Below are 26,143 nucleotides of genomic sequence, written 5' to 3'. Positions count from 1 at the left end.
AATTATGATTTGTCTCCGGCTGACCTTGAGCCCTTGAATCCTTACCTCCCCGCCGCCGCCTCAATTAAGCGGAATTTAATCAGAAAAATGGGGGGTCACATATTGCACTTCCATTTCGTAGTACATTTGGCAAAACTCGTAACCTTGAGTTTGGCTTAATGTCTTGCATAAATCGGGGAATAAAGTGGCTGCTTAAAAATAGAACCTTGCGACTGGAGCCAACTGAAATTATTCATTTCGATTTGCTAGACTCAGCGGGGCAAGCTTTATGACTTCCTCTCAACTTATATCTATTTCTTTTTTTGTAACACAAATAAGCATTATTTAATACAAACTCGACTCATTAAAGCAGCTTTCAGTTGCTTAAATGCATATTTTTGTAACATTTAAATACCCAATAACTTAAAACCGCCTGTGAAACTTTAGCGCGGCGTCTGTCAAAGTGGCACATTGTGCATATTTTTTATGGACACCAAATCAATTTTATCCAGCGCTGAAATCGAAACCTCACCAAGTGGAAAGCACTTGCCATTCAAAATATTAATTTTGAGCCCCAACTCCAGATCCTCATCCTTCCGCTTCATCTGCTGTGTAATCCTGGCACTTAAAACTCTTCTCGCCGAGCTGTGAACATTAGCCAAATGAAGTGACAAGAAATTAACGCGAAAACAAAAAAAAAGGAACGCTGCGATATAAGAAATAATAATATAAAAACTCAATGAGTCAGCACCGCAACGACTGCTGGTGTTGTTGTTTCTGGTGAATGGGGGCGTGGCCGGAGTGGGAATTGAGTGCTCCTAATGATGAACTCGGTCAAGGAGCCAGTGCAGCCATGGTGGCCAAGTAATTAGATAAGCGAGCGTGCAGGATAAACAGGAGCGAACCGATAAATCGCAATGGTCTACGGGAGGAGCATCGCCGTAGGCGTCTGTCTGATGACCGTCGTCCTTCTGCTGGCCGCCGTGATATTCTACTTGAGTCTGGGTGAGTCCTTCTCATATGATATCCTTCCAAAAACTTCATCATTCGCACACCTATCTGTATAACTTTTAAATGCAGATTGTAGCTCCCATTGTAATTCGTATATATCTTGGCTTTCAGACTAAACTCTAGTTACTTACTAATACAATTTATGGTATTACTTAAAGTTCTTTCAAAACTATTTAGCTCAACATTCTTCAGCTGCTGTGAATATATTTGTATATCCTTAAAGGGTTCCTTTGGGCCTTCGAGCAAAAACCAAAATCAAATTCCAAACTGCAAAGCGGCCATAAATTTTATACTCAAAAGTATTTGAAAGTAATTTGTTGTATAATACGATAAAAAATCAGGCAAAAAAAAAAGCAGTGGCAAAAAGAACAACAAACGGCTGACCATAAAAAAATAAATACGAGTACGGCACAAACTTTGTCTTGAGCGCAAAACAATTTTCGCACATCGATGGAACCATCGAAGTATGAGTATAAATAAATATATATCTGAGGCCTTTTGGGTGCTGAATGTTTTGCTTCCTCGTTCGAGGCTTTTATCTTGTTTTACGAGTATCAATATCGAGAAATTCGCGCTGCTCTTTGCTGCCAGAATATTATATATTTTTTTTATGCCAATTTGCGTATTGATTTGCCATAGGCAGCCATGGAATATAGGCGAAACATGTTTGATTTATGCCCTTTTGTCGCCTCGCATTCCGAGTACATGCATCACGACAAATTATTTATCTGCCAGATACAATTTGTCCGGCTTAGGTTTAAATCAGCCAGAAGGAGCAGGAAACTTAAAGCGGGCAACTGGGGAGATGGATGCCTTTAGCAGCCAGGATTTGTGTGTGAACATGTGTCCTTGTCTTGGACACAATGCAATTGAAAGTCTCGCCTAATGCACAATGCTTTTGTGTGTGGCCGAGTCCTTCCTAATGAAGTTACACATATGCATGTATGAGTCTATGGAAAAGGATATGAGAAAATATATTTGTGCAGCTTCATATGGCTATTATGCCGGAGGAAATGCATTTCGACTTCAGGCTTAACACATGAAGGATTTAATTTGTTTAAAAGGCTGTAAATCAAATCAAATTCCTTGAAAATGCTAAGATTATCAGAATGTCTTCTGTTTAATTAAAACCATTTATACCATTTACCGTGTAAGGCGAAAAGTTTTTATGAGCTAAATATGAAAGCAGCCGAAAAAAATACGTTTCTGACGCAATCCGTGCAATCGGATTAAAAGCTGCTCAAGGTGCTCCACTTCCAGTTTTATTTGCTCATTTGTCTAACGAACTATGTTCCATAATCTAGTAATTTGAATTGCTCAATTTTTGGAAGCACTCGCAACGCGTGGTACCCAAACAAATCGTAAAAATGATAAAATGCAAAACAAGAATGTCATTTCGTTTTACGACAATTACCCCAAAAAAAGTTGTAGGCATTCAGGCAGAAAAAATCTCGGTATAAATTAATTCCAAGCATAAGAAATTTCAATTGAATAGAAACTTAGCTTAACTTTTGAAGTTAAATTAGCTACAATGGCACATTAATTTATTTCGATACAAGTACTGGATTTAAACGCTTGAAAACACATATTGTTAACAAAGCAAAGCTCTCAAAAATCAAAGAAGGCACAACTTTTTTGCACATTAAGTTTAATTGCCATGTGTTGACAAAAAGGCGAACCATAAACTGAAGTACTTTGTTTGATAGAGTTTATGACAATTAAGTTGTCAGCTGGAGCTTAAAGTTTGTTTGTTAGAGATTAAAATAATTACTCATACGCAATGTGGGCATGGAAATTATCAGAGGTTCAAGCAAAGGTGAAGATGGTTTCTTAAAGACAAAGCATTCGTAGGAAATACATATGTTTTGGATAAAATCACTAAACTCTGTGTGCGACTCAAATGCAATATGCTCAGCTGTCCTTGAGTGATAATTAATTTGGGATCTGTTCGCTGCGTTGTCCTTTTCCCAGGACCCTGCCCCGCGGCCAGCTTCGCCTGCGACAACGGCACGCTGTGCGTTCCAAGGCGCCAGATGTGCGACAGTCGGCTGGACTGCGCCGACAGCAGCGACGAGAATCCGGTGGAGTGCGGACTCCTCTATGGCAGCAAGGAGATTGCCGACAAGATTGTGCGTAATGCGATTGAAAAGAAGCAACAGCGCCTAATCTCCAGCGCTGCGAATGCGAGTGGTGCGGACTTGTCCACGCCGATGGTGCCACGGAATCAGAGCCTAACTCTAAACATGACTTGTGGTGAGTGGTTGTCCCAATTTAATTACACTCGCAAAATTTCTATTTAGTTGAGCAATAACTTACTTGTGATCCCGTAGATATTGTCACATATCCGAAGGGCTGTCAGTGCGGCCAACGAACCATCCTCTACTGCGGTCGCTATGCGAAACTGCGTCGCTTTCCGCGTCTCAGCTCGGAGGTCACCAATCTGATCATCATCCGCAACAATCTGACCCTGCGGGACAATATCTTTGCCAACTTGACGCGTCTGCAGAAGCTGTAAGTTAAGCAATATATAGATACAATTTAAAGAAAACTGCACTTTAAACAGTTAACAAATATAAGCAGTAGAATAATCTAAACTAGTTTCACTCTTCTGCTGAGGAAAGTGAAATCAATCTAGGCAGTAATTTAGTTAAATTGTGTAGAAACACCTGACTTTCCCTTCTCCCTCAGAACGCTCAAGTACAACAACATATCACGTGTGCCGCTGGGCAGCTTCAGTGGCCTCTTTCACCTGGAGCGCCTGGAGCTGAGCCACAACAATGTCAGCCACCTGGCACACGGCGTCTTTGTGGGGCTGCACAGCCTCCAGTGGCTGTTCCTGGTGAACAACCACCTGCACCACCTGCCCATGGAGCAGCTGCGCTTCTTCAGACGATTGGAGTGGCTGGTGCTGAGCAGGAATCGCCTCACTCTGCGAAATGTGCAGCTGCCGAAAATCCCGTCGCTCTACGAAGTGTGAGTAAATCGAATTGTATAGTCGCTCTTCTATTTGCTAGATTAAAAACAGCAACTGAAACTGAAACAGCAACAGAAAGGGAATCAGTTTGGTTTGGTTTGCGGAGAAGCAGCTCTGCTGATGTATTCAAGCGTAAAATGCTGCTAAAAGCTGCTGTTGCAACCGCTCATTGGGTTACTCGGGTATTGGGTGTCCTCCTGTGGACTCCTGGATAGCTAGTTCGCCATAAGCTCATTCCGTTAAGGACTCACACAATGTTGTCAACGTGGCTGCACTCACTTTGTTCCCAAAGTGTTCGTTTGATGTCCTTTAGTGGTGTTTACTCGCGTTCTGAAGTTCACCCTTTAAGGCTGCAACATTGAAGTTTGTCGCTCTCATAAAGTGCTCTTCATCTAGTTTTAGAACTGGTACCATTTAACTCATTCATTTTACTACTAAGGAACATTTTTATATCAATTCTTAAAGCCATTCCTAGTTGCCCTGCATCAACTTTGATTATCTGCCGTCTGCCCCAAGCAAACATTCCTCACTTGCCCACACAAGCACACACAAAAAGCTTAGGGAAGTCTTAGTACACGGATCCGAAAATATATATATGTATAGGGAAAAACTAGGCCTAGAGCTTAGCCAGATTGCTGGATGCCTGCATAAATATCTCTTTACTTTTACAGCTATTTGGATTTCAATCGAATCGAATACATTGGCGAGGAAACTTTTTCCCAATTGGATAATTTACATTTGCTGTAAGTAAAACAATCAACTTTTCACCCACCAGCAACAACAAAAGCAAAAAAAAAAATTGGAAAAGATGCCAGCAAGTGTCGAAAAGTCTATTGAAATATGTTGTACTTAGATTTTATGGTGCGTATGCGTAATTTTTACTCTTCGTTGCATTTTGCTTTCGTTCGTTTTCAGTCGGATGTTTTTTTACTTGTTTATTTCGAGAGATTTATGTGGGTTACATTGTTGCTGAGGCAGTCGAAAAAGAGGAATGGAGCATTGCGTATACGCACTGTTGACATGACACTGAGGTGGATACTCGATACTACGACACCTTCTTACCGGCAAAAGAAACACCAAAAACAATGGAATTTATGCACAAATAACCATAAATTGGCACTTTTATTGTGTACGCCCGTAACATATGCTAAACAAATATTTAAACGAAGAGTGACAAGGCGAAAAAGTAAAGTGAATGGCCGACGATAGATATACTCTTCTAAGGTGGTTTCCTATCCAGTCTTTATTTTTTGTGAAAAAAGAGAAAAAGAGAGTTGAATTCGGGGGTCATAGACTATAGGCTTCGCCCTCAAAATCCCCGACTGACGGAGCATACATAATCATTAATTTATGCATCAATAGCTGACAATATAAGTCAATGGGTCGTCTGGGTGGCCGACGCCTTGCTGCTAACTGAAAATAAATCAGTTACCCAAATTGGCCAACGTAAATAAATGTGTTAACCTTTACAGACAGTGCAAACGAGTGGGAGCGATGAGATTTAGATGGGATAAATTGTGTCGCAATATTTGTGCCCATCATCACATCATATGTGTTGGCAATTTATCTGGTGATTTGGAGCATATGGGAAGTTCAAGAAAAGATACTAAAGATGTACAAGGATATTAGTGGGTGATGTTAGTTAGTTTTGTTAGAGAAGCTTAGTTAGTTGTATTCTACGCTCAGTATTTACCATTATCATTATTTATTCGCAGAGATCTGCAGCACAACCTCATCACACACATCCATGGACGAGCCTTTGCGAATCTAGAGAATATGCGAGATATGTGAGTATGCCGAATGGTTTGGGTGGATTTCTGAAAGTTTAACACCGACACTAAGCATGAGTTATGGCGCACAGAGCTAATTAGCATAATAATACGAATAATGCTGGGACAGAAGCTAATGAACTCGCGCTCTGGTCAAAGAATCAGCACCGAGCACAAAGCCGCAGGAATGCCACCAGAGTAAATCCTAATTTGGCAAAGGATTTCAAGCAGCCAAGCCAGAAATTCCCATCCCTCAGTGGACATTTGCTTTGTGATTCCAAATCGTAGTCAATGATATTAATTTTGAGTTCATTAATGCGCAATTACATATACGAAATACGATACGACTCTCACTCTGTTTATGAAATATTAAAGTTGAAAACTTTTCGAGCCCACAGACAGATAAATAATCACAAGGGATAGGAAAGTTGGCTGCTGGCTGCTTAACCAAGGAACTGCCCTACAATTGCGAGGATAGAAATATTTTTATGAACTTGACCACGCCCACTCTATAAAAAAGTTTACCCCTTGGGCCAACTAATCTAACCTTTATAGTCATAGTTTATTTTGATGAAAGTAATAGCAAACTGTAAAGTAAGAGGGGTAAATCTATAAACGGCAGTCGTAAAAACGAAAACAAATTGTTTAACGCTTTGAGGAAGGAATTTGATGGGCCTCAGACAACATGGCGTATGCTCAATATTGAAGAGAGCTTTAAGCGTGGATTTGTGTAGAATGTGTGTGGTTGGAATAGGAATGGAATGTTGCTTTCTGGTTGCTTTCATAACCATATATCAATGGCATATTCAATAAATGTCTCGGGCTACTCAGCATCCATCGTCTAGCATCAAGCTGTGGCCTTAATAAATTTAACCAAAACCCATCCAGCATATATACATACATACATCAGCATATCAAGGATTATAACGGACACACCACACACACCACATACACCGCACACACACACACCACTCTTGACCAGATTGGCTAGAATGGAAAGCGAACTTTTGGCTTTGGCATTTTTGTATCTTTTGGGACTTTGACTTCTGGCGAACACAGCGCAGCCAGCGCAACAAATAAACAAACATTATTACGACCAAATAAAAATGCAAATAAATTTGTATTTTATGTGAAAACAATTTCGCCAAAGCCTTGGCCACTACCAGTAAGCAACTCCGGGCCAAGTTGTGGGCCAATAATGAAGGAGTTTATTGAAATCGACTCGGGGCGCTATTCCCCAATCGTCATTGCTTCATTAGATCTAGCCATTCCCCCCCATCCGAGCTGCAAATCCTTTACGCCTGTTGATGACACCTCTTACCATCTTACCATCTGACCATCTAACCATCTAACCATCTTTCTGCCAACCTAACATACCACCCACATGGTAGCCTGCCCGCCCCTCAGCCATGCAAATAATTTGCCCTTTGTTGGCGTGCTAGGAATTTCTCAGCATTCCAGCGAGAAGTAGCACTTTTGTAGCTACACGGAAAGAAAATGTGCAACTTAATAACTGTCGATTTGGGTTTAATACTTATGGAAAATAGCTTTGTGTTGCTGCGTTGATATAACTTAAAGTTCTTTATTTATTTATATTCTTAGTTAAATTTGAAACATTAATGCATTGTTTTCAATTTTTGTTTTGTGCATCGACTAGAATAAACTGCACGAAAATTACTTTTGGCCAGCGTATCCGTGTATCCGTGTATGTGTATAGTATCTATCGGATACGCATCTAAATGCTGCTCATGTATCTGTCTTCCTTCAGCAATTTCTGCTGATTTGTTTTGTCTTTGGTATAGCATCCCCCAGGGCTTTCGGAAGTGTGGCAGGAGGGAGGGGGGAACGTGGCCATAAAACAAACGAATGCGAAAATATTTGAGAAATCGCTGCACTAATTTGATTCCTGCTGTCACGCCACTGAGCCACTGACAGGTCATTACAGAGATATTCGAATGCTCCATTGGCTTTAAAGACCCACCACTGCTGCATTGTCCACTGGACACGGCCGTGACGTTAATTATGGTCAACATAAGCCCTTGGCCACCGCCTCCGCCTCCGCCCCCCCCGCAGCAGTGCAACAAATGCGGCAGTTGCTCTGTGAAGCACATTGCCCCAAAAGAATCCACAAACTGAAACGTGTCATTTGCAAGGAAAGCGCAAATGGCATCATTTGGTTAATATGCACTTGGCTGGAAATGGGGTGCGTTGAATGAGTTAACAGGTGGAGAAAATTGCGGGGATATATAAGAGTTAAAATACTCTCCCTAATAGTAAAGTATAAAATACTAATATTAACTACTTTCATACAGGACTAGCTTCTGTAAGAGTTCTTCGACTCTAAAAAATAAGTACTTGGATTTTTGTGTAAACCAAAACTTTGGAGAAAGTGTATACCATAGATCCACCTGTTTGAAGCTAGCAAATGTAATACTTGGAGATATTTCAGCGTCATGGTTTTTGCTTCTTGCACGTAGCACAGAAACACAACTAGGGGCATTTATTTGTCATTTTCTTAAATGCGCAATGACCGCCATCCGGCCCTCCAACGTTTACTCAGGCCTTTTGATGCTGACGCACTTGCGATGCTCGCCGAAATGGGCCACGTGAATGTGGCCACCGGAGGATGTGCTCGTCCATGAACAATGGGCATTACTGGGGGCTTATTTTGGAGGGGGACGAAAGCCCACAATCGAGGCACTGCAACTTGTTGCCCTGCCAGGGAAATATGTTAATTGTGCTCGTGTGTGTCGTCTGGCTCGGTCCGGATATTTATGAAGTTATTAAGTGCGGTCTTTTGAGCGTCCTGCTTTCAGCTGGACAAAATCATGAGGCCAGTCGATCCAAGAGGCCTGTCCCTCAATAATTAATTAGAAATTTACATAATAAATATCAGGGTAGAAACCAATTTTTCGACGGCTCAATTTGTGGCCAAGTTAAATATTTAGTTGAAGCTTTTACCCGCGCTGCAACTTTATAGCCAGCCAACAATTACCAGCAATCTGTGTGGTGGCTCCTGGTGGGCGTGGGTGGGTGGTTGTTGGAAGGGGGGCGTGGCCATTGTCTTTGGGCGACAAACCATAAAAACAAACTGTTAACAGTTGGCGCTCGTCCATTGATTGACCAGACAAGTGCAAGCAATGGAGCTCAACGTCAGTATCCACATCCTCATCCTCACTCACAACATCATCTCCATCAGATTCAGTTCCTTAGATCTCACATCAGCTGCGGCGATTCCCATGGACGTGACACGGTGGAGCCAACACACCAATTGCGAACCATGGAAAACATTAAAGTTATTATGCCCCTACGCGATGAGCATTATAATAACGCAGGATAACTTTCTCCACACGGAGTGTGTGTCATTAAATGGGTTGTTTCCTGCGGAGTTTAAAAGGAAGTAAAAAGGAAGGAAGTTTATATCAAAACAGAAGTTGTGGTTTCGGATCCACTGTGCCGCATCCTGTCTTCCATGAATGATGCGACCTTTCCTGCGAGCACATAAAGCCCCGGCCAGTTGCATCTATGCCACACACTGATAGACAATGTTTGCGCACTGATTTATACTCAGCCAGCTATTAAATAAGATTTTTCGTTATTACGCTGCCCAGAATTTTATTATGTGACTTTCAAAAGCCCCCGGCCAACTTGTTGTGGCTTTGACTTAAAGCCGCGCCATTCAACTTTTAAAGTCGCGAACGCAACTGCTTTGGCTTTATCAGCAACAAATGCAGGGCCATTATGCGTGGCACACGCGGCGTATGAGCAACGTTAAATCTGCGAATAATTCTTAGACGTGCGTTTCTTTTTACAGCCGCCTTGTCGGTAATCCCATTAAGGAGTTATCTGGCGAAACATTTTTGCACAACACTCGACTGGAGGCACTGTGAGTATACTCAAAACATTTGCTTGTTTTAATTCCTAAAAATCACAAAATATATCATCAAGTAGTAAAAGGGGCTTAAGCTTAATTAGTGTTGAAATATTTTATGGTTTCCTTTAATTAATAATTTAATGATAATTTATTTGAGCACTCACCAATTTTTCAGCTCGCTGGCCCTAATGCCGATCCACATCAGCCGCAGTTTGATGGAGCCGCTGAACATCTCGTTCCTGAATCTCACGGGGATTCGGTATGATCACATCGACTTCGAGGCCATCAACTCAATGCGCAACCTGACGTACATCATCTACGATCGATTCTTCTACTGCTCGATGACGCCGCGAGTGAAAATGTGCAAACCATCCACCGATGGAGTCAGCTCCTTTCAGGATCTGCTGAGCAAACCAGTACTACGTTACTCCGCCTGGGTGATGGCCACTCTGACAATAGCCGGGAATGTTTTGGTGCTGTGGGGACGCTTCATCTACCGGGATGAGAATGTGGCTGTGACAATGGTGATTCGGAATTTAGCTCTGGCTGATATGCTGATGGGTTTCTATCTGGTCACCATCGGTGTGCAGGACTACCGCTACCGCAACGAGTATTACAAGTAAGGTACATCCGATTGATTATGGCATTTGCTAATCCCCAATCGTGCAGGGTTGTGCTGGACTGGATAACCTCGTGGCAGTGCACACTGATTGGCACCCTGGCCGTCAGCTCCTCGGAGGTTTCGATGCTCATCCTGGCTTTCATGTCGCTGGAGCGATTTCTCTTGATCGCCGATCCCTTCCGCGGCCACCGCAGCATTGGCAGTCGTGTGATGTGGCTGGCTCTGATCTGCATTTGGATAACGGGCGTGGGTTTGGCTGTGGCACCAGTGCTTCTGTGGCGGACCAGCACCCTACCCTACTACGGATCCTACTCCGGAACCTGTAAGCACAATGTTTATGATAAAAAGTAAGTTTACTCATAAGAAATTTAAACTTAACAGGCTTTCCATTGCACATCCACGAGGCCTTTCCGATGGGCTGGCTTTACTCGGCGTTTGTGTTCCTGGGCGTCAATCTGCTGCTGCTGGTGATGATTGCGATGCTCTACACGGCACTCCTCATTTCGATATGGCAGACGCGGAGTGCCACTCCGCTCACTTTGTTGGATTGCGAATTCGCTGTGCGATTCTTTTTCATCGTGCTGACCGACTTTCTGTGCTGGGTGCCCATTATCGTTATGAAGATTTGGGTTTTCTTCAACTACAACATCTCCGATGACATCTACGCCTGGTTGGTGGTCTTTGTGCTGCCACTGAACTCGGCGGTTAATCCTCTCTTGTACACCTTCACCACGCCCAAGTATCGAAATCAAATCTTCCTGCGGGGCTGGAAGAAGATTACTTCTAGAAAGCGTGCGGAGGCGGGCAATGGGAATGTGGCCACCACCACGACAGGCACGGCAACAGGTTCCTCTCAGCATCCGGATGACTCCACGACCTTGGCCAAAGCCATGCCATTAGCCCTTACGCTGTCGAACTGAAGGATTCTTGTGGCGGAGATCGAACTTGTATACCATCAGATTTAACAGCATTTATTTTGTCTATGATATCGAATATCTATATATGTATGTGAATATCTATTCCTATCCGTGTAAGATAACCAAAGGAAAGTGTGAAATAAATTGAATGTGATATTTGTAAGGCAATTTAACCGGTTTTATAATGGATGCTACTTAAACTAATGTTTGCAATAACTTTCACTTTTCTCAACTATAAATATTGTTTTCTAACTTTGGATAATGTCTTTAAATACTTTTCATTTAGAAACAGCAGCGCTATCATTCCTGGCCTTGTCTGATTCATTTTGCTCATCGTAAATCTTTGCCATCACCAACTTGGAGCGCACTACGTGAAACTTGCGCATTTCTTCCAGGTCCTCCATCTGCACCACCATGTTGTGCTTACGTTCCAGGTGCAGGCGTAGTCTAAAATATGAAAACAAGTGTTACTTTTAAATTATGTACACGTTTATCCAGATAACTAACTTGTTACGAGCTGGATAGCTCTGCTGGCAGTAGGCGCACTCGAATGGCATGGCCGTGTGTGTGCACTCGTGATTCCTGAGGGATGAAGACGAGGTAAAGGACTTCTGGCAGCCGGGAAACTCGCAAATGAAACGGGATCCAGAGTGCTTCACCTGCTGGTGGACAGTCAAATGGGATCGCTGTGCGAATCGACGATCGCAGAGATCACAGGAATAGGGAAAGTCTCTGGTATGATAGCGTTTATGAATCTCTAGGGCTTTGGCAATGGCAAACACCTTGCCGCAAGTGTCGCAGTGGACTCCGGATTGCCTGTGCTTCGAATCGACGTGGACTTTGAGCGCCTGCTTCGTAAGGTAAACCCTGTCGCACTGACTGCACGGAAAGCTGGGACGATTGGCCAAATGAATCAACTGGTGCTTGGCCATGCGAGAATGGTTTCTGAACTCCTTGTAGCAGAAATTGCAGTTGAATTTACCCGAGTGCCGATGGCGAGGCATGATGTCCTCTAAGCTTTGGGCAGTATCGGGGGTTTCCACCATCTCCTGCTCATCCTGCCCCTCCTCAATATCCTCCACAAAGAACTCCTCACTCATATCCGCCTCATCCTCCTCGTCTTCTTCCTGCTCCGTATCGCCATTGAATTCGGTCGCCCCAAAAATCTCCCTCAGCTGCTGATTGGCAATGGCCACTTTCTTATGGAAGTCGTAGGCCCATTGAAGTTCCACCGCACATCGTTTGCACAGGGTTTGTGGTTCGTTTTTGGGATTTTGTCGCAGGTCCTCCTTGGTGCAGATCTCGTAGCAGTCGTAGTAACTCAGTACCGCATCCTGATCATAGATGACGGTCATGTCCAGCATTTGGTTAGGATGCGGCTCCTCCAAACACAAGCGGCAGCAATTGGTCAGCTCCAAGGAAGTAGCACTGCCTGAAAATGAGACTTCTTGGGACACAAGTTTCACGGGAGCTTCTGCAGTTCTTCTTCCTATTGTAAAATTAAGCGTTTTGCACGCTTTTGACGTTTGGAGATCCATCTGTGGCAAACTGATTTTGACCAACTTTGTAAATTTTACTCTAATTACTTAATAGTTCTTTGTTTACAGTTGAAACTCCCCGCTCAAAACATTAAATGCGAAGAAAAACTAAACATAGCTGCTATGGAGTTGCCACCTATTCTTCGAGGGATCTGGCATCACTTGATAGCGCTTAAATTTTTAAGAACTTTATTGCTTCGCAGTTGTTGTGATTTCTTTGTACATCCCCTAAAAATGAAGCCGGTTCTTGAGCCCGAGACAACCATGAGTCCTGAAGCGGACATACTGCATCCGGACGACGCTCAGTACATATGGCTGCCAATTTTGGTGCTTGCTGGCATTTTTGTTCTCGCTGCTTTGGTGCGTTACATTCCTTATCGCCGCCGCCGTCTGTTTGTTCAAGTGAATGAATGAACATTTGTTTAATTTATGCATTTGGGTCTCCCCAGGTCTACGCCATGTCACGTAGTCGCTGCCGGATTTCCTGGGATTGCCTTAGATGCAGAAAGGCCCAGCGAAGTGGATACATCAACGTGGATGAGGAGGATTCCGATGTGCCCATGGCCTGCGGAGATGAGCTAGGAGATCAACGGACTACAGCTAGTTTGCTCACTGGTCGTCTTCACATTCAGGATGTCAGTGAGGTCATGACAATGTCCCATTCCAATTATAGTTTTACTTCTTCCACAGGGAGCCAATAACGCATCCAATGCTTAGTGATTCTCAAAAGTATTCCATACACTTTATTGTCCACGTTGTCTTCAAACGGTGGTTGTCATCGGTTAAGTTACTACTGCAAACTACGTGCCTCTACTACAAGTACAACGAAAATAGCCCTAATTTTAATTATCCGTACTGGTGGCGCCAAGGACTCGCGTCGTCAGGTCGTAGAAGCCAAAGAAGAATGCACCGCCCAGTGTGATCCACAGCACCCGCGGCACAAAGCCAGCAAACAGACTGAAATGTAATATAGATGTACATTAATAAATGTAATAAACAATTTATAAAGTTCACGTGGGTTAAACTATTAGGATCAACTCCAGTCTAGTCAAAAATTGAAATATTTACCCGCTGAAGCCTCGCTCCAGATAAATGCCATGCAAGATTCTTCGGGCACTGCGACGCCGGTTGAGACTCTCCCTTTCAGCCAGCATAATTCGGGTCTTGACCACATCCAGCGGCGTGGTTAATCCCGCCGAAATGCCACCAGCGACTGCTCCACAGAGAGCCACCGAAAAAGGAGAGGATTCGAAGCCGGTCAGGGGAGTCCACTGCAGCTTAAAGTACTCCCAGAGGGGGAACTGAATCAGGCTGAATGGAATCTCCCGCATGATAGTGGAACCGAATCCGCGGTACAGACCGCGTTTCAATCCCTCAGTGCGATAGGCCCGCAGCAGGATTTGCAGGCCGGACTGTTTGTTGCCCAGCAATGTTTGGGAGCGTTGCTTGGCAATCTCCACGGGAACACGGATCAAGCAAGCCAACTAAGGAATACAGAGATTCGTCAATTTACATATTAGGTGCACAGTTTTAAATGGAATCCTACCACTTCTGCTGCTGAAGCCGCAGCCATGTGAACATAGGGTGAATCTTTGGTTTGGGTGACCGAGCTAAGGAACTGCTTCCCGCACTCGTAGGTGCAGAAAAACAGAGCCGCCGTGGGTGCACTTCCTGCAGCCGCTGGAGCGAGTCCTTTGTAGATGCCCCTGAATCCTCCTGCCCGCCAAAAGCCCAGCTCGCTTTGCAGTCGGGTCTTTACCGTGTCTATGGGAAAGAGCGCAATGTCCACCACCATGCCAGCCACGCCTCCAGCCTAAAAATCATTATTTAAGAACTGAATCCTCATTTTGATTTAAAATACTTACAACAAGTGCATGAAGGAACTTTAATTTATTGACCGGCTCTTGCATGTTGATTTCCAAGGACCCCGCGGCCGAGTCCAGATCCAATTCCGCTGCCATGTCCTATAAATGCTGTTGGTACATTCACTTTAAGTCATCCCTTCAGAATATTAGCTAAAATTATTTTAGTAAACAAAAACATAAAATGTGGTTGTTAACGTAACAGTCAGCTGCTTATTGCAGATCTGGCAAGGCTGCAAATAACAGCTGCTTGCTGAAGAGTTGTCAAGATGCTGGAAGCCAAATCAATAAAATTGTTTTCAAAAAACTAATTATTATTTTGTCAAAAGGTTTTTTTTTAAAAACTATGTGTGGTACTGAAATATTAGAGTTTTAATTTGAACACATTAACATTATCCTTTTTAAAAACCAAAGTAATTATTTTAAGACCAGTAATAATGGCTTGACAACCCTAAAAAGCCGTGGTTCTTGGCAAGAAGCAGCAGCACCATTTTGGCCAAGTGGAATAAAATTGGCCGTGATTTAACTGATAGTAGAATCCCAACTGCAGCGGTAGAAAACAATAATCCAAGGATCAAATCATGGCCCTTCGCTTGACCCAGAGATTGCTGCAGACGCAGACGCCGTTCCTCACTCGCGTAAGTTTTCTCGGCCGGAAAATTGGCCCACAAATGCAAATTACATAATGCGCGCCTGCGAGATCCTATTGATCGTACATATCTATTCCAATTGTAGGGCTATCCCTTGCTGGTGACCAAGGAGAAGACCGAGGATGTGGCCCACACCAAATCGGCGCTGCAAAAGAAAGTCACGGTGAGTCCAACCGCTGGAGTTCATCCGCAATTGAGGTTATAGCATCCGTTTATATCTTCGAGAACAGGGCACCGATATTCCCTCGGCACAGTACGGAGGTCGTCATGCCGTCACCATGCTGCCGGGCGGCGGCATTGGTCCCGAACTGATGGGCTATGTGCGCGAGATCTTCCGGTACTGCGGTGCACCCATCGATTTCGAGGTGATCGATATCGATCCCTCCACCGAGGGCAACGATGATCTGGACTACGCCATCACATCCATCAAGAGGAACGGAGTGGCACTCAAGGGCAACATCGAGACCAAGTCGCAAACCTTGACCGAAGTTTCGCGCAACGTGGCCATCCGTAACGAACTGGATCTGTACGTCAATGTGGTGCACTGCAAGTCGTATCCGGGCATTCCGGCCCGCCATCACGACATCGACGTGGTGCTCATCCGCCAGAACACCGATGGCGAGTACGCCATGTTGGAGCACGAGTCCGTGCCCGGAATCGTTGAAAGCATGAAAGTGGTGACCGTCGAGAATGCCGAGCGTGTGGCTCGCTATGCCTTTGAGTTCGCCCGCCAAAACAATCGCAAGAAGGTTACCACCATCCACAAGGCGAACATCATGAAGCTGTCCGATGGCCTCTTCCTTGAGGTCGCCAACCGTGTGCACAAGGACTATCCCGAACTGGAGCACAACAACATGATTATCGACAACACCTGCATGCAGTCCGTGTCGAATCCCCACCAGTTCGATGTCATGAACATGACCAACCTGTACGGCACCATTGTGTCCAACGTTCTTTGCGGCCTGATGGGCGGAGCTGGCCTCATTTCCGGCAGGAACTACGGTGACCATGTAAGTCTCTTTGCCCATTTACTTAACGCATTATCCTCAATTTTTTCGATATTAATTTCAGTACGCCATCTTTGAGCCGGGCACCCGTAACACCGGAACCGCCATTGCCGGCAAGAACATCGCCAACCCTGTGGCCATGATCAGTGCCAGTATCGACATGTTGAACCATCTGGGTCACAAGGAGCACGCCAACGTCATCCAGGAGGCCGTCTACCAGACCATTGTCAACGATGCCATTCGCACGCCAGGTGATCACGACCCCCATAGTTATTCAATAAACAGAATCAACTTTATCATCTCAAACTCTTGCAGATATTGGCGGCACCAACTCCAGTACCGATGTGGTTGAAAATATACTCAAGATCTTGAGTGCCAAGCGCGTGAATTGGTAAAATAATCGTCTGCATTTAGAGTAGCTCTATTTGTTCTATTATTTCGCTGTCACAACCAAGTGTTGTATTTTCTATTACGTTTTAAGCAAACAAACATCTATCGCTTGTCCCCTTTTACTTCACTGTCGCGATAAGCCCAGCCTAGGCGGGCCTTCTTGTATTATAATTTCATGCTGTTATTGTATGTATTATTTTAATTACTTACTTATTACTTCAGCAAAACTGTAAGTGATATTGCCGAATTGGCCTAACTGTGTCCTAACCAACCAGCACACCACAGACTCCACTTAACCACTAACTTTTTAGTTTAATTATATCTTTTAGTTTTAAGTACTTCATTATGGGTAACACATGCTAGTTGGTTACCTATAAGAGGCCACTTAAAATGTGTTTATATAATTTTTCGACAACTGTTTAGCAATTGCTTCGTTGAACTATTTTCTGTTGTATATTTGTCCTAAGTAGTGCCCTTAGTAGAACACACCACCACACACATTCAGTACACAAGTATGTAGTATTTTCGTTTTGAACGTGTAACCAAATTGTCCTCGTGCAGCTCTAATGAAAGAAATTCTGTTTTTTCTCCTCTCCCCGAATATCCGAAACGCTTTACCGCTCCGCAGGCCACATGGAAACTATTTTAGCCAATTTTAGGCACTATCGCACTACCGAACTCAACCAACTGCTAACAAACTCAGCAAGATAAGCCAAATCGAACCAAGTCTAATACCAAAACCAGTCAAAATTATATTAACCCCACAACTAAGCCAATTTGAGACATCTTGTACCCCAAGCCAATGCATTCAGCGTTAAATGTGATGCCCAGAAAAATCGGTGTAATCAAATCGAGATTGAAATATTCCGCTGCTTAACCCAAACAAAATATGTTACCCCGGCTAAATGTCCATTGTGTGTTCATTCGATGTCCAAGTGTGATAATTCAGGTAATACAAACTCCAAATATTTTTCAGCTTCATTTCTCCAGCTCTGTTTGAGAAGGTACTAATACGGTTTTATCTTATATTCCACAGATTTTCTTGCCGGCCCTATCCAATGTTTCTGCACTCTGATTCTTTCTTCTAAATTTCCTACTGGAAAGCTGTATATTTTCTTTTATTTAACTTTTTATGCAAAATACCCTAAGGCAACAGTACATGAACAACAAGAATAACACACTTTGCGCTCTTCAAAAGCCTAGCAAGTTCCACAAGTAGTCAATCAAAGCGATATTAAATTGTAAATTTTCCAAAAGATTTGTAATATTGAAAATGTATTATTCTGTTCGAATATTTATTAGTAAAGGAAAAAGTAAAAAAAGACACTGTATCTATCTTGTTTTGGATTTTGGCGGTTAAAGGCTCGGGAATTGCACTATATTACGAAGAACAGGTGTAGCTTCATTCCAAACTTTCCGAAAATTCCTGTTGTGCACATCCTATTCAATGTATGGCATTAACTATCATCACCGTAGGCATATTTGCCCCACTTGAACACTCAATAAGAAGGCGGAGGTTCCACTTCGGTCAGTTTTATCAGAATTACTTCTTTGTTTATTAAACCTTAAAAAAGAGCGACAATCCAGTAACCACAAGTAGCGAATGGGCAGCTTAGAAACGCAGCTTCTGGAAGAACCACTTGTTCTTGCCCTCCTTGTAGACGGACTCGAACTTGACGCGGGTCTGGAAGCGGTGCGTCTTGCGCTTGACGGGATCCTTCAGGTCCTTGGGCGACAGCTTCTCGAAGCTGATGTCGTGCGCCGTGTAGCGGGTGGGCATCAGATGGTTGTAGTTCAGGCTCTTCAGGAAGGGCTTGACCTTGGACTTCTTCTTCAGCTTGTTCTTGCCCATCTTCTTGGTCACCTTGCGCGGGTAGCGATCGATGCCGGCAACGAGGGCGTGTCCGAAGGGCTTCTCCGGGGTACCATCGTCGTGGGTCTTGACGATGATGGCCTTGCGACCGGCGTAACGTCCGCTAAGGACGATTACGATCTTGCCCTGCTTCATGATTTTCCTCATCTTGGCGGCTTGCTCTGTAAATTAGGCGAAAATGTAAAAGAACGTTAGTAAATTTGTCAGATCTCATAACTTTTATTTATAACTATTTGGCGGGTAAGTTCATGGTATTATCTGCTAGTATCTTTTAGAAGACATCACGGCACAAAAGAAAGAAACCAAAATAAGTGTTCCAAGTAACACGTTTTTGGCCACTGTGGAGGAAGTGTTATAGTACCACAGGTTGCCGGATGTCTTGAATTCACTTATTATCTGTTAACACAATTAATATAAGCCAACTGGAATACACAAGTTGTAAGCAACTTAAAAGATCTAGTCGCCTAAACCATGTGGTAAGTTATAACCAGATATTGTGTTTTTTTTCATAGAAGAGATGGAGGCAGAGCCTCCATAGAATCGTTTTTTCTGCTTTGTGCGACTGAAAACGTCGTTTCACTTCTTTTAAAAACATTATCCATTTTGAGGGGGCATAGCCTTTACAGTGCACACCACTCGCAGTCCTACCGAATCGCAGAAAATAATATTTTGGCTAAAATTTAACTAAAATTACACGCGGAACACACCACTCACCGGAAACGGGCGAAAAGAAAAGAAGGGGAGATTTTAGAGATGGCAAGACGTCGTCTTTTTATCGATACTTAGTGGCAACATTTCCGGTATTTTTGGTGCGGTCACTCTACAGTGTGGCGGTGTTTTCGCATATCTGGTCACACTGGCACATGTATTTTTTTTTAGCACCTCAATTTTGAATATTTCCGTTTGTAATTTTATAACACGAATAGTTGTGGAACAACACTTAAAATTTATTAACAAAATAGATTTATTTTATGGTAATCATTTAGAAAACACAATACATACTAATCATTGCTTAAGGAGAGCTACTACTTCTTCATAGTACTCAGATATTTAGCGGAAATGCCCGACTCTACGTCTTTTTCTGGATAATCTTAAAGGTATTATGCCGATTCATGACGTAGCTGAGGGCAGTGGCAGCCGTAGTCAGGCCAGTCAGATACCAAAGGCCCTGCAAGGCTGGATGATCTGGAATGGAATGATATAGATGTGATTAATCCATCTTGAAAAGTGTGCTCTCAAAGCTTACCCAAATAGTTCCAAATGGGAGCACCCAGGCTCAGTCCAATGGTGGCCAACTGGACACCCGTGTTGATCTTGCTGAGCAGCGTGGGCTCCAGTTGGGCAGTAACATGGGTGGCGTCGAAGTAGCGCGAAAAGGTTTTCTATCGAAGAATGATAATTAAATTGTGATTATACCAACCAGTAGCATAAAAATGTTGATAAACTCACCGGCGGTGGCAGACTTATGTAGCGTATAACGAATCCAGCTCCTAGGAGGAATACATCCCGGAACACCACGATGCCCATGAGCCACATGGGCAGCAGATCCGTGTAGCACAGCGAGATGACCAGCGAGCCCATCAGCAACTTATCGGCCATGGGGTCCAGGAAAGAGCCGAACTTGCTCGCCTGCGAAGGCCACCGTCGGGCGATCTGTCCATCCAACTAAAGGAACAGGAACACAAATATTAAATAAATATTAAGTAGAATGCTCAAAAGATGTTTTTAGGTAGCTTGGTTGGCATACAAATGCAGAAATGAAACGCGCATGTATTGTTTAGATAAACGAACTATTTTTGGGATTCGTCTGAGCAATTCGGGTAAAAAATGCAACAGTATATATAGATATTTCGATTTTGAAAGGTACTATGTATGTAGAGAAAAACAAAACACAGACCGGGAAAACAAGACAATAAATAATGCAATAGAACACATCACATCTTTTTTGTTTTGCTTGAATACTAGAGCACCTATTCTCACTTTAAGTGTATAGGATTTTTGTTTAAAGTGATGGTCCTGGGAAACTCACCAGATCTGTGATGCCGGCAAAGGCGAGAAGACTCATGCCTAGAGTGAAGTCGCCCTGGACTATTACATATCCGATGTAGGGCGAGAGGACGGCGCGACTGATGGTCAGCATGTTGGGTATGGTCATAATGTTCTCTCGCTCCTCCCGTATCTCGTCGATCTTCTCGCGCACCCGCTCCTGAACCTTGTGCCTGGCCTCCCGGATGTCATCTACCAGGAAGTTCTTCCTCTCGATGACGCCCTGCAGCAGATGTCGTCCCTGCAAGGTGCGCAAGTGGAGCGACTGCTTCTTCTCATCGGCAAAGAGGCGAAGCCTGGCCAGTTCATAGTTCCTGCGCCGCTTAATGTCCAGAAAGGAGATCCGTATGAATCCCGTGGCGGCCGCATAGCGATTCAGGCAGTTGACGAAGCTGCTCCCACCGCCACCCAAAACGTGCTCCAAGGTGGCGGCTCCATGGTGCAGTGGCCGCTGAACCTGCCGGAAAATGATGGCGGGCAGCATGGGTTAATAGACGTCCGATCCCTGTCTCGAGTCCAGACTTGTTCGCGGGCTCTGTAATCACACAAAATATGCCCACAATCAGTTTCAATTCATTGAGATCCGTAACCTTGATGCCAAATTGATCGGCCACCGACCCTTGGCCACTTGTTATCACCAGCTGAAACACCCACCATTGGTCGGGAATCCTTGCTCACTGATGGCACCTGGGTGCAGTACGAAATCTGAATTATTATTTGATTACAAATTACTGCACTGCATTTACGGAAATTTTTAATTCAATTTTTGTTTTTATTACACAAGTCGGCTCCGATAACACTGCTGATACGGTGATAGGACTATCGATTTCAGCGATTGCAACGGACAAAATGTGCCGAAAAATGCTACTTATTTATACCAAAAATACCAAATTATTTTTTACCGGTTTTTTGAATTTTCTAACTAAAATTAAAAATAGTTAACTATTTATGTGTCAATCAAATTGTTAAGCACAAGTTACACATATTTTATTGTAAATTTACTAAAGAAATGGATTTTATGTTAATATTTGTAATATTATCAGCATTACTGACGCAATAGGCATGCTATATGTAGATAATGACTGATATTTTAAAAGCAATTGTGCGTCAATGCCCTTTTATCGCCAACATTAAGCGCAGAAGAACACAGGATATTAGCAAGTTGTGTGCTCCTTTTCCGAGTAATAAAAACTCAGTTCAAACGGGAAAAACATTACAGTCGTTGTATGCTGTTTGTGCTGGATAGTTCATAATAATGAAACATATAAAACTTTTTCTTCTAGTGGTTTGGATCGGAATCGCTTGTCAAAACTCAGCGGCTGTAAATATATGTCTTTTCGAAATTTGTTAAATTAAAATTTACATTATTTACTTTAAAGAATCTGGACGTTAGAAATACTTTGAATAACATGAAAATTGATGATGCAAACGATTCTTGGTCGAGATTGTCACGCAAGCTCCATAAAGACCTGATCCCCAAGTTCGAACGTCTCTCCGACCGGCTTGAAAATATGGAACAAGACATTTTAGCACTAAAAATGGCTTTACAATGAAGACAAGGCTAAATACAAGGACACAATTACAATACCCCACCAAAAACAAAATATCTGCTGAAAGTTGTGTTAAAAATGATAATAAAATCAAAAAATTAGAAACTAATATATTCATTTATTTACTTCAAATTATGGATTGAAACTTAACTAGCTATTCTCAAATAAACAAAACAAAAAGCGTACATAAAAAATATTTAACAAATTTGTTTTTAAACTCAAGCACATAAGACCCCAACTAAAAGGGGGAACATATTAAATATATGTATACTGAAGTTCTAATGTTCCAAGTGGTGACAAGAAATCATTGAAACGTGTCACAAAATTACTTTGTACCCCAAACCCAAAGTTTAAGGCCTTAATTTAATCGAGAGAAAAAATATATCATTATTTTATAATAACTTGACTTGACATTATCCAAATATATTAAAAATGAATTTCCGTTTTTCATCCATATTTATACCTGTTATTTAAAGAGTTGAAACCTATAGGATACATATATTACGACCGTATGGAAGTCATTATCCTAGAAATTTTAATAGCTGGAGTGTTGGGAATAAATAACGTTTCAGTGTTACTATTGTAATATATTTGATTGGTTTTATTGATTTCATATTTCTAGTTCACAATTTTCAAGATTGTTGTGTGATAAGTGGCTTACATTTCCACTTCCTTGGCTTCGCATATGAAGTAGTTTTTTTTTGTGCATGTGACATCGTTCATAGAATGGGGAACGATATAAAAGAGACCAAATGCCTCTTCTATCTGAACGCAATTCTCGTCTGCTTGGTTAGTTGGTTCTCCAGTGGACCATTTTAGGAATGGAGCTTTCTCTCCGGTGAATCGTGATATAAACTCGCCCTCAGCTGCCTCGTCATTGATGTCCACCCAATATGTTTTAAGATATTTCAAGTTGGCTGTAATGATTTCCCACTCTTTCAGGTTTTGGAGGCTAATGAGGTGACTGTTCAAGCTTCGGCATCTGGAGACTGCTTCGTACCAGTTTAGTTTTTCCTCGTTCTCAATATGGTAATACTTTGCTCCAAACTTCTCAAACTGCACAGTTGGCTTGGCGGCTTTTTTGATATTGGCATGTCTTTGTAACTTTGCTATTTGGTTTTCTGTGCTTGCCATATTTTTCAACAGCTCACTATGATAGTCCACAAATTTGTATATTTTAACTTTTAGCTTATCATAAAGACCCGTCATATGGTCAATCCTTTTTAAAAACTGATCCTGATCGAATTTCTCATCATTATTTTGTTGTTGTTCCACGTCTTCCTGTTTAACAAAGTTGCGTTAGATTTCTTTTCTTACTGAATATATAAACTTACTCCTCTTGTAAAGCAATTTTGACATGAAGTTGCGATCAAAATGATCAGAAGAATGCGGCTCATTTTGCTCAATGATGAATGTCTACTTTGATTTCTCATTCTGCAGGCTAGCGAATTTATAGCCTGGGCTAATCAATCAATCAGCAAACGAGCAAAAGTCCTTTTTGCTGATGATAACAGTTTGACGCAAGACTTCGTCCTATTTATCTAAAGTAGTTTTGCGTCTATCAGAATTGCTAGAATAGCGCTTTCTCTGCGCTTTCTTTGCTCTTTGTTTAATCACTAGATAAACCATAAATAAATAAGAGTAATTAATTTATAACAAGTTCACAGCCTTCTGTGACTTTACAATTAAAGCATAGTGATTAATGATATGTTATCTACGATTCCTGCGTCACATGTTTTATCACCGAGTTGTAAAGTTCCCTTTCACGGCCTATAAGAACTCCAGGCAGCAGCGAAGAAATCACAGTCAACATATTTTATTGGTGTTTAGCACTTAAGGATAGTGGACATTATGAAGCTGGTAATTGTACTCTTTATGTTGGGAATCGTTGTGCAAATTAGCAACGCAGAAGTGGAGGTAAGTTATTTTGCTTTAAAAGAAAATACTTTTTCTTATCGCTACAATCCCAAAGGCTGATCAAAATGAGGAAATAAAACCAAACAAAAAAGATGTCATCTTCGAAATCATGAAAAAGTTTTACAATTCAAAACTGACAAGTGAGGCAGCACATATCGATAAGAAACCCGAAGAAAGCGAAAAACATACACCATTAGAAGGAGAGAAATTGACCCTGGCGTTTTTGAAAAAAACTGAGAAGAATTGGGACAACCTTCAGGAATCGATGAAGGATTTTGTAACGAAATATGGCAGTTTACCAGAGAGGCTCAGCAATGTGCAAATGGAACTTAAGGAATTGCTGAATGCGTATAATTTAACCACGCCGAAACCTTAAGGAGATTTTAATAAAATATATTCACAAACTATGCGGGAATCATCATTAGTTTATTCAATTTTTTAGTTTGGCTGGGTATATATTTAATAAAGTCACCGTAATCAGGCTGACCGCAAGCTTTTCTGGACTTGTCAGTCATTTAATTGGATTTAATTTAATTACACTGCCACTTAAACCAGGAGAATGCCACTCCCCGCTCGCCGCCCTTCTTGGATATGCAAATTAAGCCGCGTTTAACGCTTATTACTTAATATAAACTTTGGCAGCGGCTCGACCATGACCTGACCCCATCAGCTGGCTAATGAATTTTCCCGAAAGTTGCCACGCCGAATCTGTTCCACGTTTAATGGTCACCATAATGGACATGCCCATCCCATCCCATCACATCGCTTAATAAAGACGAGCCCTGGCAAATAATTATGAAAGACTGCCAGGTTGCATATTCATTCGCCGGAGGAAAGCTTTTAGAAATATATATCTTCTTGTTTGTGAGCTGGGCGAGTCACGTCTCCCGGGTGACCCAGTAATTAAAGGAGAAGGGGGGTGACAAGGTGATGACGCTTACACGGAGTTTCCGCCCATTGGGCAGCAAGACAATGCATCGGCATTAATAATGAACTGCATGCAGGGGTGTTCGCTTCAATAATGTCCCTGGCATGTCAACCGTCAGTCCGCATGTTAATTTCGAGAAATCTCCTTCCTTTTTTCCCGATTTTACTGAATGACACTCATGGCCACTCAGTAGCTGTCTGCCATAAACAGGAAGCTCCAGCAGGGCGGGAAATGCGGAAAATGCGAAAAATGCGCGACAGCATAAGAGATTGACAACTTTTTGTGATGCCCTTTCAATGGGCACGAGTATGGCGCAAAAAAATATGCAAAACTATTGATATCAGTTTGCAACTGAATGCTGCTAATAAAAGCTGTTACTGATGTGCAGCTTTGTGCTAGAAACTAGATTACAATACTCTGAATGCTTTTGTAGTTACGATACATCATTCAACTTTTTATTGAACTTCCATAAATACACTCTAAGCTGGTTGTAATGTATACTGCCAAGCGAAGCATGCCTTTGAAAAGGGAATTCCCGCTTGATGTTCGACCTTAGCCCGTGTCCTTCCACTGCTTTTTATAATTTTTATTGGTTTTTTCTCCTGCGCGCCTCATTGCGCTTCATTAATCAAAAGTAATTTTCCGCCTTTCACGGCAGTCAGCCCCCCGATTTCACCTGGTAAATGCTACCTAGTGAAGATGTCTAACGTCAGCGGCGATGGCGCAAGAAACCGGAAAGGAAATGGCTGGAAAAAAAAACAAAATGATGGCAGCCATTTTGCATTAAGCCTGGACATTTGCTATACGTGTGTGGGTGTATAAGTGTATTTGTGTGTGTGTGTGTGGGTGAGTGGGGCTAATTAACTGTTTTACATTAAGTGGCCATAAAGGCAGCCGAACGATGGGCATTTTAGCCTATTTTAATGCGCTTCCCGTCGCTGGCGGGCGTGATCGGCTCGGACAATAAAGAACCGCTGGCCATTAGCGGCCATCTCTGTACTACTACTTTTGCTATATGGTCCATCCGCTTTTGGCGTTTTCCTTAAATGATTTACGAGTGCTTTAAAGGCCGGGGCCATAAAAACCGAAGCCAACTTCATCTGGCCGCTCGCTACTCGGACTTTGGTGTTTTCCTTTGTGCTTAATTTAATTAAATACTTGCCTGGACTTTTGCACTTTTGCACTTTTGCACCACCTCTTTCTCCACTCTCTCTGTTGGCCGAGAGAATGGTTAAT

At 42.6% G+C, this 26,143-nt stretch overlaps 9 protein-coding genes across 10 annotated transcripts; 4 read left to right on the top strand and 5 right to left on the bottom strand.

Annotated features, from left to right (window-relative positions):
* Positions 1-798: 798 nt before the first annotated feature.
* On the top strand, positions 799-11,165 carry LOC120452800 (relaxin receptor 2). Its single transcript, XM_039637199.2, has 10 exons — positions 799-984; positions 2,962-3,243; positions 3,321-3,501; positions 3,679-3,963; positions 4,636-4,707; positions 5,680-5,751; positions 9,548-9,619; positions 9,783-10,226; positions 10,277-10,551; positions 10,611-11,165. The coding sequence occupies exons 1-10, from the start codon at positions 897-899 to the stop codon at positions 11,147-11,149; spliced, it is 2,310 nt and encodes a 769-aa protein (XP_039493133.1). The 5' UTR covers positions 799-896; the 3' UTR covers positions 11,150-11,165.
* A 132-nt stretch (positions 11,166-11,297) lies between these two features.
* On the bottom strand, positions 11,298-12,810 carry LOC120452801 (zinc finger protein 32). Its single transcript, XM_039637200.1, has 2 exons — positions 11,654-12,810; positions 11,298-11,593 (listed from the first exon to the last, which is right to left on the bottom strand). The coding sequence occupies exons 1-2, from the start codon at positions 12,682-12,684 to the stop codon at positions 11,425-11,427; spliced, it is 1,200 nt and encodes a 399-aa protein (XP_039493134.1). The 5' UTR covers positions 12,685-12,810; the 3' UTR covers positions 11,298-11,424.
* Positions 12,811-12,832: 22 nt separating this feature from the next.
* On the top strand, positions 12,833-13,516 carry LOC120452803. Its single transcript, XM_039637202.2, has 3 exons — positions 12,833-13,044; positions 13,134-13,319; positions 13,375-13,516. The coding sequence occupies exons 1-3, from the start codon at positions 12,919-12,921 to the stop codon at positions 13,399-13,401; spliced, it is 339 nt and encodes a 112-aa protein (XP_039493136.1). The 5' UTR covers positions 12,833-12,918; the 3' UTR covers positions 13,402-13,516.
* LOC120452802 (S-adenosylmethionine mitochondrial carrier protein homolog) lies at positions 13,398-14,766 on the bottom strand. Its single transcript, XM_039637201.1, has 4 exons — positions 14,550-14,766; positions 14,231-14,497; positions 13,753-14,168; positions 13,398-13,641 (listed from the first exon to the last, which is right to left on the bottom strand). The coding sequence occupies exons 1-4, from the start codon at positions 14,643-14,645 to the stop codon at positions 13,527-13,529; spliced, it is 894 nt and encodes a 297-aa protein (XP_039493135.1). The 5' UTR covers positions 14,646-14,766; the 3' UTR covers positions 13,398-13,526.
* A 245-nt stretch (positions 14,767-15,011) lies between these two features.
* LOC120451729 (isocitrate dehydrogenase [NAD] subunit gamma, mitochondrial) lies at positions 15,012-17,924 on the top strand. 2 transcript variants are annotated; one of them, XM_039635636.2, is made up of 7 exons: positions 15,012-15,184; positions 15,282-15,359; positions 15,427-16,206; positions 16,268-16,454; positions 16,519-16,594; positions 17,222-17,542; positions 17,630-17,924. In XM_039635636.2, exons 1-6 carry the CDS (start codon positions 15,128-15,130, stop codon positions 17,250-17,252), a joined length of 1,209 nt encoding a protein of 402 aa, XP_039491570.1. In that variant the 5' UTR covers positions 15,012-15,127; the 3' UTR covers positions 17,253-17,542; positions 17,630-17,924. The 2 variants fall into 2 exon arrangements, with proteins under 2 accessions (XP_039491570.1, XP_039491571.1); XM_039635637.2 differs by lacking the exon at positions 17,222-17,542 and having other exon boundaries at positions 15,013-15,184.
* A 192-nt stretch (positions 17,925-18,116) lies between these two features.
* Positions 18,117-18,650, bottom strand: LOC120451730 (60S ribosomal protein L27). Its single transcript, XM_039635638.2, has one exon. It carries the CDS (start codon positions 18,611-18,613, stop codon positions 18,206-18,208), a length of 408 nt encoding a protein of 135 aa, XP_039491572.1. The 5' UTR covers positions 18,614-18,650; the 3' UTR covers positions 18,117-18,205.
* Positions 18,651-19,412: 762 nt separating this feature from the next.
* On the bottom strand, positions 19,413-21,327 carry LOC120453570 (probable cardiolipin synthase (CMP-forming)). The gene is made up of 5 exons (XM_039638327.2): positions 21,167-21,327; positions 20,496-21,047; positions 19,916-20,131; positions 19,713-19,848; positions 19,413-19,651 (listed from the first exon to the last, which is right to left on the bottom strand). The coding sequence occupies exons 2-5, from the start codon at positions 20,994-20,996 to the stop codon at positions 19,536-19,538; spliced, it is 969 nt and encodes a 322-aa protein (XP_039494261.1). The 5' UTR covers positions 20,997-21,047; positions 21,167-21,327; the 3' UTR covers positions 19,413-19,535.
* A 1,392-nt stretch (positions 21,328-22,719) lies between these two features.
* Positions 22,720-23,664, bottom strand: LOC120454309 (accessory gland protein Acp29AB-like). The gene is made up of 2 exons (XM_039639508.1): positions 23,397-23,664; positions 22,720-23,343 (listed from the first exon to the last, which is right to left on the bottom strand). The coding sequence occupies exons 1-2, from the start codon at positions 23,493-23,495 to the stop codon at positions 22,720-22,722; spliced, it is 723 nt and encodes a 240-aa protein (XP_039495442.1). The 5' UTR covers positions 23,496-23,664.
* Positions 23,665-23,820: 156 nt separating this feature from the next.
* On the top strand, positions 23,821-24,355 carry LOC120454308. The gene is made up of 2 exons (XM_039639507.1): positions 23,821-23,979; positions 24,035-24,355. Exons 1-2 carry the CDS (start codon positions 23,914-23,916, stop codon positions 24,353-24,355), a joined length of 387 nt encoding a protein of 128 aa, XP_039495441.1. The 5' UTR covers positions 23,821-23,913.
* Positions 24,356-26,143: the final 1,788 nt, after the last annotated feature.

This window comes from Drosophila santomea, chromosome 3R, assembly GCF_016746245.2.
Source record: "Drosophila santomea strain STO CAGO 1482 chromosome 3R, Prin_Dsan_1.1, whole genome shotgun sequence".
In the NCBI taxonomy this organism is placed as follows: Eukaryota; Metazoa; Arthropoda; class Insecta; order Diptera; family Drosophilidae; genus Drosophila; species Drosophila santomea.
This window is presented reverse-complemented; position numbering and strand designations above follow the sequence as displayed.